We start from the raw sequence: 11527 nt of genomic DNA, 5'->3' as shown, positions 1-11527 counted from the left end.
GCACGCACACGGGGACCGCGGGCGGAGATGGGCGGGGGGCGTGCCAGGGCCCCGCGGAGGGGGAAGCGGCCCAGCCTCCCGCCGCCCGGAAATCCCCCCTGCGCTTGGCCGGCCGAGCGTCCTGGGGTCTCCGGGAAGGGCGCCTGGGGGAAGGGGAGGACCCCGAGCCGCCCCTCCCCCGGGCCCGGCTTCGAGGATCTGAAAAAGCAGAAGCGAGCGGCGCTCCGGGGAGTCCCACCGGAGCCGGGATCTGGGAAGAGAAACTTGCGGCCGGGGCTGGGGCCGCGCCCCGCGATCTGTGTAGCGCTCGGAGGAGAGGTCCTGGGTCCGGGAGAAGTCCTGCGTCACCACCCGGCCCGCCTCGTCTCGCTGGAAGACCGAAGATCCGGCCCTTTCCCCTGCTGCGCCGTCTTCGCCTAGTGGGTTGCGCCTGACCCGCCCCTCCCCGCCGGGCCCGCCGCTCCAGTCCGGAGGAGGGGCCGTCGGCGCGGACAGGACCGGCCCGCATCCCCGAGAGGCGGCCGTCGCGGACCCGGAGCCCGAGCTTCCACCCCCTTCCCGCACCCTCTCAACTCTGCCGGCCCTCCGCTGGACGCCCCTGTGCCCCCCGCATCGTGCTCCCAGGGTCCCGGATCCCCGAGCGGCCCCCCATCCCCTCGCCCACTCCTCGTATCCCGCGCCGGGTCCCCTGAGCCAATCTGGGCCCCTGATCTCCACCCCCGGATCCCCAGGGCGGCGTGGGTCAGGTCCCCTCGAGCTCCGCCGGCTGCCAGGGCAGGACCGCGCCATGCTCCGGCTCCTGGCTCTGTTGCTCCCGCTGCTGCCGCAGTCCGCGCGCGCCCGGGAGCCCTCCGCGCAGGACGTGAGCCTGGGCGTGGTGAGTGCCGGGGTTCGCGGGCTCCTGAACCTGCAGGGGTCTGGGAGAGGGAAGCCGGGGCCTGAACTCTCGGGTTCAGAGGAAGCTGGGGGCGGTTCAAATGTCCAAAGAGTGACCGGGGATGGAGACAGGGGACCCGAATTATTGGATCCGTCAGGAGGTTCGGGGCCCGAATTTGGAAATCTGGAAAGGGGCTATGGTCGGGAGGTGGGGACTCTTGGGAACAGATGAACAAGGGCAAGCCCAGGGCTGCAGGGCCTGTACCTTGAGATGGGGAGCAGGCCAGTACCCGAGGCTGAGGACTCTGGACTATCCATGTCTGGTGAGAGGTGGGGCTTCCAGGATGGTGGTGGGAAGGGAAAGTCCCATCTCTTCGACCTTTCCTGCTTCCCCTGTTCCCTCCTCTGGTCTAGGACTGGCTGACCCGCTATGGCTACCTGCCGCCACCTCACCCTAACCAGGCCCAGCTGCAGAGCCCTGCAAAGCTGCGGGATGCGATCAAGGTCATGCAGAGGTTTGCGGGTCTGCCAGAGACAGGCGTCCTGGGTATGTGGCCCCCATCCTCCCTCCCCCAGCCCAGCCTCCGCACCCAGCCTGACCGTTGTTGCCCACCCAACCAATCGCAGTTTCTAAACCTCCCGTGTATCTGAATCATGGGCGTTATGAAATGCTGACCTCAGGTCCCAACTCGGAGGTTCTAAGATATTCCTCTTTCAGTAATTATCAGGAATCTCTTCTTGATAAATGACATGTGAGGTCATTTCAGGCTCCGCTGGTATAGTGAACAAGGTAAACGAGGTCCCTGCTCTCTCGGAGCTAACATTCTAGAGGGAGACACACACAGATCAAGAACAGAAATATGCAAACTAATTTCAGATAGTGGTGAGCATTCTGATGAAAATAAAATGCTAATGGTATTCAGGGAGCTGGTCTGGGCAGGGCAGGCCTCTCTGAAAGATGTCATATGAGTTGGGAGGAGCTCATATGACTTGAAGAATTCATAGGACACAAAGAGGAGGAAACAGCCATGGGAAGATGTGGGAAAAGAGTGTCACAGGCAAGTGCAAAGGCCCTGTGGCAGACACTGGCTTGCATGCCTGTAATGAAAGGAGGACTGATGAGCTAAACAAGAACCTGATCAGGGGCCGTGAAAGGTGTTTCGGTTTGATTTCAAGTGTGATAAGAAACCCTGAGCGGGTTTGAGGGAGAGAGGCAACTTGATGTGATTTGCAATTTTTGTGTGTGTGTGTGATTTGCAATTTTAAGCTTCCTCTGCTTGCTGCTGGAGAATGGAGGGTGGGGAGCACCCAGACCAGGAAGGAGGCACGTAGTGTTCAGGCAACGATGTGATGAGACGCAGCTGAATCCAGGGTGTATATTTTGGAGGTAGAGCTGAGAGGCTCGTCTGTTGGGTTAAATGAAAGGAAGAGAGAGGTGGAGGGGTCCTGTCCAGCTACGAGGGGAGGTAGGACCCTTTGGGCAACAGGATGTGCTCAATTGCTCTTTTTTTTTTTTTTTTTTTTTTGCGGTACGCGGGCCTCTCACTGTTGTGGCCTCTCCCGTTGCGGAGCACAGGCTCCGGATGCACAGGCTCAGCGGCCATGGCTCACGGGCCTAGCCGCTCTGCGGCATGTGGGATCTTCCCGGACCGGGGCATGAACCCGTGTTGCCTGCATCGGCAGGCGGACTCTCAATCACTGCGCCACCAGGGAAGCCCTCAATTGCTCTTTTTCACCTCAACCTTCACTTGGAGTGAGGGGACGGCTGGGGATGGAGCCAAGCTGGTAAAGGGGATTCCAGGAGATCTGACCTAGGAGGGGCTTGCCACAGACCAGAGACCCAGCTGGCCTGAGGACTTTCAACTTTATCTGGATGTGATGGGGACTTGGGAGCTAGCGTGTGAGGTATGGGCAACCTCCCAGGGGTTCCAGCCTCCAAGAGAGTAGTTCTCACTGCACCCCCAGGGTTCCTTTCTCTAGAGGCCAGCGGCCAGGGCTCAGGGAAGCAGGATGCCCAGATCCTGGCCTGAGACTCTTGAGTCCATCCAGGGCCGTGCAGAGAGTGATACTACCCAGAAGGGCAGTGTCATAGTCTGGTATGAGCTGGCTTCCAGAATTAGATGGCCTGGGTTCCAATCGAAGATGTGGGGCCTTATTGGGCAAGTGTTTGAAGCACTATGAGACTCAGTTTCCCCATGGAGAAAGTGAGCTTGTGCCTACTGGTGACCCCCCTCTGCCACAACCTCTCCCCCAGACCCTGTGACAGTGGCCACCATGCATAAGCCCCGCTGCTCCCTGCCTGATGTGCTGGGGGCGGCGGGGCTGGTCAGGCGGCGCCGCCGGTATGCTCTGAGTGGCAGCGTGTGGAAGAAGCGAACCCTGACGTGGAGGTAGGTCCTGGCGCCCTCTCCCACCCTGGGCCTGCCTGACCCAGCTTTGAGTGAGTGGCTGCCTTCTCTCTCCTCGGCCCCCCTCAGTCGCCCCTCCTCTTTCCAGGGTAAACTCCTTCCCCCAGGGCTCAGTGCTGAGCCAGGAGACAGTGCGGACCCTCATGCACCATGCCTTGACCACCTGGGGTGTTGAGTCAGGCCTTGAATTCCAGGAAGTGGGTTCTCAGGATCCGATGGAGCCTGATATCCTCATCGACTTTGCCCGGGCCTATCACCAGGACAGTTACCCCTTCGACGGGCAGGGGGGCACCCTCGCCCATGCCTTCTTCCCTGGGGAGCACTCCATCTCTGGGGACACTCACTTCGATGATGAGGAGATCTGGACTTTTGGGTCAAAAGGTACACTCTCCCCTCTTCTGAGAGATCCTCTCCCCAGATCTGTCTGTCCTTAAGAATTAAGTTTAAATTACCTTTATTTATGGAGGCTGTATCAGTTGGGCTTCTCCAGAGAAATAGAACCAGTTGGATGTGTGTGTGTGTATGTGTGTGTGTGTATGTATGTGTAGAAAGTGATTTATTTTAAGGAATTGGCTCATAGGATTGCAGAGGCTGGTAAGCCCAAAATCTGTAGGGCAGGCCTGCAAGCTGGAAATTCAGGTGACTTGGTGGTGCACTTCTGAGTCCGGTATTTGCAGAACAAGCCAGCTGGAAACCCAGGCAGGATTTCTACGTTGCAGTCTTTGAGGCAGAATTCCTTCTTCTCCAGGAAAGCTCAGTTTTTGTTCTTAATGCCTTCAACTGATTAGACGAGGCCCACCCACGCTATGGAGGGTGATCTGCTCTACTTACTGTCAATTGAATATAGACGTTATCCATGTCTATAAAATAACCTCCACAACAATATCTAGACTGGTGTTTGATCAAGCACCGGGGCGCCATAGTCTGGCCGAGTTAACACAGAAAATTGCCCATCACAGAGTCCTGTTAGATGCTCAGCTCCAAGGTAGGGCTGAGGACTTAAAGGGGCAAAAACACAGCTCTGCCAGCAGCTGAGTCAGAAGAGTAACTGGCAATTGCTACACATGGTGACAAAACCACGGGGAATCACAACAGAGGATGTCCTCAAGCCTGGGGGTGCTCAAAGGAAGGCTGATCCAAAGCTCTTGAGTGCCGGGGACTTCCTGGAAGTGGTGACTTTGTTTGTTCCACACATATATACTGAGTACCAACTAGTGCCCGAGGTTCCACTCTCCCGGCGTATGCAGGGCAGGGGTGGGGTGGGGGTGGGGGAGAGGGGACACATAAGAAAGCACAAGCCAGTGAGCTCTCTGAGGCCAGGGGAGTCAGGGGTGGGAGCACTGGGGGGAGAAATGGCCTGGGACATTTGGGGCTGGAAGGCAAAAATATGGTGTTGGGAGGGGACTACAGAGGCTGGAGGGCAGGTCTCACATCACGAGGGGTCTTGGACAGCACATGGTGGGGTCTGGATGATAGGATTCTGAAGGCAGTGGGAACTGTGGAAGGTTTTGCATTCTAGAAATACCACTGGCTGCCGTTGGGGGCAAGATAGGGACAGGGAGGCAGGAAGCTATCTTGGGGTCCAGGTGAGAGATGGTGGAGGGGATGGGAGTGGGGGCAGAGGGCAGTGGGCAGCTCTGAGGGGAGTCTAGTCAGGATGGGCAAAGATTGGGATCTGACTGGGTTCTAGGGGTGAAGGGGGGTGAGGATGGTTGGGTACCAGCCAGGTTTCTGGCTCAAGGCCCCTGGAGGATGGTGTCCTGTTAATGCAGGTGGGAAGTGGGGGAGGAGGAGGAGCAGACTCGGGAAGGCAGGGGTGAGTTCAGGTTGGGACGTGTGCCTGCAGTGCTGGTTGGCTGGTCAGTGCAGGTGGTGCATTAGTGGTTGGTTATCTTGCACTAGAATTTGGATTCCTCCAACTTAGGTCAGGTTCCCCAGAACTGGAGCTTGAGAGGAAAATTCTTGTGCAAGCAGTTTTCGGGGGCATGTTCTCAGGGGAAAGGGAAGCAGGAGAGGACTGGGGAAAGAAGCTAAGCAAGGATGTGGTCTCAGCTGGACAGGAGCCTGACCCCACAGGGAACACTGGAGCATAAATAATGCCACAGGGCTGGTTCTGCCTGGAGGAAGGGGGCCCAGCTCTTCCAGCCCCCCGCTCCCCACATCGATCAGCCACTGGCTGCAGACTGCTCAGGGAAGGGGAGGCTGGGCCAGGAGGGAGAGCCATTTCCTGGGGGAGGGGGTGGCCGGAGGATGGGCACACAGGCTCTGTAGAGGATTTGGGTGAGGTGCAGATCACATAGATAGACAAATCCACCATAGGGAGGCTGTGTAATGCAGCATTTAAGCTCTCCGGGTTGAAGTGGAACTCGAGCCAGGGTTCTTCTGCCTGCTGCGTGTATCAGTTACTTGACCTCAATGTGCTCAGTTTCTTCATCTGAGAAGTGGGGATAATAATAGTATGTGCTGGTCCCATGGGCTTGCAGATTAGACGAATAATTCACCTACAGCTCTCAGCACAGAACAGGCTGTTCACTGCCAGCTGCTATGAGCTGGGTCTGGTGGCAGATTTGAGAGTTGGCAGTACTTGGGGGTAAGGTTCCAGGAGAATGTAGAATGTGACGATCAAGTTCAGCGCTGTGGGGCGTCCCACAATTAAGAGGAGGGTGGCAGGGAAGGAGGAATGAAAGGAAATGGAGAAAAACCAGGCTGAGGGCTTCCCTGGTGGCGCAGTGGTTGAGAGTCTGCCTGCCGACGCAGGGGACACGGATTCGTGCCCCGGTCCGGGAAGATCCCACATGCCGCGGAGTGGCTGGGCCTGTGAGCCATGGCCGCTGAGCCTGTGCGTCCGGAGCCTGTGCTCCATAATGGGAGAGGCCACAACACTGAGAGGCCCGCGTACCACACACACACAAAAAAAAACAGGCTGAAAGGTGACCAAGAACAAAAGCAAAGGAGGAAGTGGACAGGAGTGAGCAGGGCAGCAAATCATCCAGTAAGTTATTTATGCCTGGATCTGGCCCTCTGGGGACAAAGTGACCTTAGTGCCCACAGGCTTGGTGGGTGGCGGGAGAATCTAGACCACAGAGGCGTGAGAGGAGCTGAGGAATTGAAGGCTGAGTTCAGACCACTGACCAGAGAACTTGTTGGGGAGGGAGAAGGGATATGGATGGGGGGCAGACAGGTCCAGGGGGTGTCTTAGGATGAGGGAGTCTTGAGCACTCAGGGACAGTGGATGAGCCAATAGAAAGAAAGGGGTGGGGGATGGGTGCATGGATCATGGATTAATGGATGGATAAATGGATGGATGAACGGACACACGGATGGATGGATGGACAGCTGGATGCATGCACGTATGAATGCAGTGATGAACGGATGGGTGGGGCATTGTCCTTGTCCTGGAGGAGGTGAGCGAGGCAAGGACCTCTGCCCAGGGCACTGCAAGAGGCAGGAGGTGAGCTGGGGGAGATGAAGCGCTGTGCCCGATGCACAGGAAGTTACAGATTACACCAGCGGCCTGTCTTGATGAAATAGGAAATGCATTTGTCAGCATTTGTCATCTAAGAGTTGGGAGCTGCGGCTGGGGCTGGGTAGCGGGCTGAAGGGGCTATGAGTCTGGAATTGAAGCTGAGTGGAGAGAGCAAAGGAGCTGCCCACTGAGGCTGTGGGCAAGGATGCGAGGAGGTGCTGAGGACCCCCAGAGATGGGCACCGGGAGTCTCATGTGGCTGGATCTGCATGGTTGTGTAATTTCCCCAGCTGAATAGCGTGAGAAGGTTGCAAGAAAGGGGTGCGGCCAAAGGAGAGGCAAGGCGGGGTGGGGGGGAGTGGTGAGATATGAAAAAGATCTACCCAATTAAGACACCAAATGTCCTGTCCTCCAATTTCTTAGAAAAAGCACTCAGTGCAGTGAGAAAATCCACAGTCAACATGGGAATTCATCAGTACTTACGAGTTTGACCAAGACATCTGAAATCATTGCTGAGCTGCAGGACAGCACAGCCAGGGTACCAGCTCTGTCATTTAACTTGATCTCTCTGTGCCTCAGTTTCCTCACTTGTAAAATGGGGATAGGAGGTAGAGGTTTGTGAAAAGTAAATGGGGACAAGTGTTTGCTACTCTGCTTATGACTCACTCATTTCATCCTTAGATTCTCGCCTAGTGGCCTTGAGGGGTGGAGAGAAATTTGCTTTTCAGTTCACCAGGTTACTTCCAATAAACCCACATGCAGCACTGCTCACTCTAGTTAGAAATTTCCATGAAGTAGATCAACATCTGGGGAAATCCGTACCTCCAGGCGGGGCTGCTTGCCTCTCTTGCTGTCTCTGTCCCTCCTTGGCCTCTCACTGGCTCAGGAATCGATGAGGCGCTGGGGTTTGGCCAGCAGCTGGGAGTGTGGAGAGGCTCGGTCCTGGCACCTGGGCTGTCCCCCCAAGGAAGAGGCTTCTGTGGTCAGAGAGGCTGGGCGCCAGGGCTAGCAGGCTGTGGTTGGAGAGTCCGTGCTAGAGCTTTGTGTTCTGAGAGGGATGAAGTCTGCAGTGGTGGGGAGGGAAGGCGAGGACCCCAGGGAGGTGGGGGTGGGGGTGGAGGCTGTGGGAGAGGGAGATGGGGGAGGGAAAATAGAGGACTGAGGGGTTTTGGGCACTGGGGCGGGAGGTGAACCCTGGACGGCAGACCATGGGGTGGGAGTGGGGCCATGGAGTCTGACCAACATTCCCCATGGGTGGGAGTGGGAAGGGTTTGGAGGGGTGGCGGGCCTCTGCCAACAGACTGGAGCTGTGAGAAGGGTACTCCAAGGGCTGGAGCTCCCTTAAGAGAACTGCACACACCCTAAGGTTCCTGATTCCCCCAGAATGTTTCTGTATGTTGCCTTCTTGGGGGAAGGGGCTTCGTCAGTGTAAAGCTGCTCCTTCCTCTATTCACACTGTTTCCTCCTGCTCTTCCCCCAACCTGCTCTGTGGCTCTTTTCAGACTGGCACTCCAGTATCTAGCACGGCCAAACAAGGCTACTCAAGAACATTTACCAAATAAGTGAACGCAGAGAGGAAGGATAAAATGGCTGGGGGGGTGGGGGCGGGTGTCCGGGTAGAGGAGGCCATGGCCACCTGTGAGGGTCTCCTGGTTGTTTCTGCCCAGCAGAAGGCCCCATTCCCCGGGGCCTGGGGGTGCTAGGGGTGGGGGTGGGGCACAGCTCCAGCCCATTCTCCCTCCCTCCCCAGATGGCGAAGGGACGGACCTGTTTGCCGTGGCTGTTCATGAGTTTGGCCACGCCTTGGGCCTGGGCCACTCCTCAGCGGCCAACTCCATCATGAGGCCCTTTTACCAGGGCCCGGTGGGCAACCCCACCGAGTACCGCCTGTCCCAGGACGACCTCGAAGGCCTGCAACAGCTCTACGGTACAAGGAGCGATGGGGCGCTCGCCGGGTAGCCTCTGCAGCAGGGTCAGGGGACTCACCGCTCTCTAACGGTTTCTCCACAGGGAAAGCACCCCAAACCCCACTTGACAAGCCCACAAGGAAACCCCTGGCTCCTCCTCCCCCGCCCCCTGCCCTGCCCCCGGACCGGTGAGTATCTCTCCTGCTGTGAGGCCTTGGGTGAGCTCCCTAACCTCAGGGTCCTCCTACACGAGATGGGCAGGTAAGAGTCCCTGCCTTGTAGGATGCCGTCCAGGTTAAGTAAAGGGAGAGGGGCCCCCCAACCCTCTCTGTTCACCTCTCTTTTCCTTCCCAGCCCCTCCCAACCCGTTCCTGATCGATGTGATGGCCATTTTGACGCCATCGCCAACATCCGAGGCGAAACTTTCTTCTTCAAAGGTAAGTGACTTCGGACCTCCCCGACCCCATATAGTTGGCTTCCTACCCACTTAGAGTGACCCGCCCGCCAGGGCTATGAGGTTCGCAGGGATGCGGGACTTTCAGTGCTAAAAAGGGGAAAGCCCTGGATCAGCCGGTCACCCAAGAGCCACTGCAGCCTTGATTTTCAGATGGACCTGCCCAACCTGCGGTGGGAGGGGAAACCTAGCGCTGTGTTCGAGCCACACACTGCGGGGTGGGGGGTGGGGAGGAGACCTCCTGCCGTCTCATCTCACGCCCACATGCCCACCCCTTCTTCCCCCGTAGGCCCGTGGTTCTGGCGCCTCCAGCCCTCGGGACAGCTGGTGTCCCCCCGGCCCGCCCGGCTCCATCGCTTCTGGGAGGGGCTGCCGGCCCAGGTGAAGGTCATCCAGGCCGCCTACGCCCGGCATCCGGACGGCCGGATCCTTCTCTTCAGCGGTGAGTGGGGCTCGAGGCGTGGCTGGCTCAGGGCGTGCGCAGCGCCGCTCACCTGCCCCTCCCCCCCCACCCACTCAGGTCCGCAGTTCTGGGTGTTCCAGGACCGGCAGCTGGAGGGCGCCGCGCGGCCGCTCACGGAGCTGGGGCTGCCCGCGGGAGAGGAGGTGGACGCCGTGTTTTCTTGGCCGCTGAACGGGAAGACCTACCTGATCCGGGGCAGGCGGTACTGGCGCTACGACGAGGCCGCAGCGCGCCCGGACCCCGGCTACCCGCGCGACCTGAGCCTCTGGGAGGGGGCACCGCACGCCCCCGACGACGTCACCGTCAGCAACACAGGTGGGAGAGAGCGCCCGCGGGGAGAGGCCGAGGGATGGGGAGCTAGAGGACGTCCCGGGGTTTTGGAGAGCCCTGGGGAGAGAAGCTACACGGGGGGAGGGGCAGGCCTGGACCAGCCCCTGAAGCATCTGCTCCCTCCCCTCAGGTGACACCTACTTCTTCAAGGGCGCCCACTACTGGCGCTTCCCCAAGGGCAGCGTCAAAGCCGAGCAGGACTCCCCCCAACCAATGGGCCCTAAGTTTCTGGACTGCTCCGCCCCCAGACCCCCCAAAGCGACCCTTAAGCCAGGAGCCTGCGACTGTCAGTGCGAGATCAGTCAGGCGGCAGGGCGACCGTCCGTGGCCCCCCTGCTGCCCCTTCTGCCCCTGCTGGTGGCGGGCTTCGCCTCCCGCTGAGGGGGGACAGCCCGCCACATGGAAGGGACCAGATCTCCCACCGCGGGCCCTCTGTCCCCGGAGGCGGAGCTCAGCGAGGATGCACCTGGGCGGATGCGGGTGGAGTTAAGCCCTGGGAAGGCCAAGAGGTGGTGACAGGACTAGCCCTGGCACTGAATGCCCCACATGTTTGGCCTCCTAGTTCTCTCCTTCCCCTCCCCTGGCAACCCGGACTCCGGCCTGGCTTCGACCCCGCAGGACTCTTATTTTCCCGGAATACCTAGCCTTTCCCGGAGCTCAGCCGGCTGACTCCCTGCAGCCTTGGACCCGCCTGACAACAACAGCTGTCCCAAGCTGTTCGGGTCTTTACAGGACAGGCCTGCCCCGGACGCTGAACCCCAGGCTGGCTCTCCACCTGCTGCTCTGACGTTTCTCACCCTGCCCTGCGTCCATGAAGTCCCAGTCAAGCCATATTGGTGGGGACCCCAAACCCAGCCCTGAGACCACCCCTGAGCACCAGTGTCCCAAGTTCTGGGTGGACCTTCTTTCTAGTCACCACGCTGGTACCAGAAATGCCTATGTTCAATAGGACACCATCCTGTCCCTAAAACGCCTCTCCCCACCTCCACACCTGAGCCTCTACCACCTCCTTCTGAACTGCTTGGCTCCATCAGCTCAATGCTGGTGGAAAGACAGTGGACTGGTCCCTTCTTAGTCCAGGGTCACTGGCTCCTCAGCTTTCCTGCGTGATGAGTGAGTGGAACCTGGGCCATCTCATTGACCCCACTGCAACCTCCCCCCTGCCCACTATCCACAGAATTCAGGATCTAAATCAGTGCCTCTGCAACTATGCTTTTGGAATATTACACAACAGAATGACCCACTAAACTTAAAAATGCAGATTCCATGCCCTCGCTCTGAATGCTCACTCTGGGGCTGGGGCCATGAATCTGCATTTGAACAAGCTGGGGTGGGGGTGGGGGTGGCCCTGCTGGGCAAGGGAGCTGGGCCAGCAGCTGTCATCCCTGTGTCTCTGCCTTGTGGCTTTTCTGTGTCTCTGACATGTTCTCTCTCCCAGGGGCCAACCCCTTCCTGTTGTCTACAAAGCCCAGCTGATGGCCTTGGTTGAGAGAGGTCCACCCCCCATGTGTGGAGTCACTTAGCAGCCACTTCTTTGGTTGGTACCCAGCTTCAGCGGCCCCACAGTGCTGCCCAGAGCTGAGGCCAGTGGGGATGTTGCCCACCTCGGTCACGAGCAGGAGAC

General features: G+C 58.7%; 1 protein-coding gene across 1 annotated transcript; it reads left to right on the top strand.

The window, feature by feature from the left end:
• Nucleotides 1-787: 787 nt before the first annotated feature.
• MMP25 (matrix metallopeptidase 25) lies at nucleotides 788-10551 on the top strand (the record flags this gene model as incomplete). Its single annotated transcript, XM_082670541.1, has 10 exons — nucleotides 788-877; nucleotides 1291-1423; nucleotides 3131-3266; nucleotides 3373-3665; nucleotides 8500-8676; nucleotides 8760-8844; nucleotides 9011-9093; nucleotides 9400-9552; nucleotides 9631-9888; nucleotides 10034-10551. The coding sequence occupies 10 exons, from the start codon at nucleotides 788-790 to the stop codon at nucleotides 10282-10284; spliced, it is 1659 nt and encodes a 552-aa protein (XP_082526667.1). The 3' UTR covers nucleotides 10285-10551.
• Nucleotides 10552-11527: the final 976 nt, after the last annotated feature.

Source organism: Grampus griseus, assembly GCF_964374135.1.
Source record: "Grampus griseus genome assembly, chromosome: 14".
Taxonomy (NCBI): Eukaryota; Metazoa; Chordata; class Mammalia; order Artiodactyla; family Delphinidae; genus Grampus; species Grampus griseus.
The sequence above is the reverse complement of the archived record's forward strand: the minus strand, read 5'-3'. Positions and strand labels throughout refer to the sequence as shown.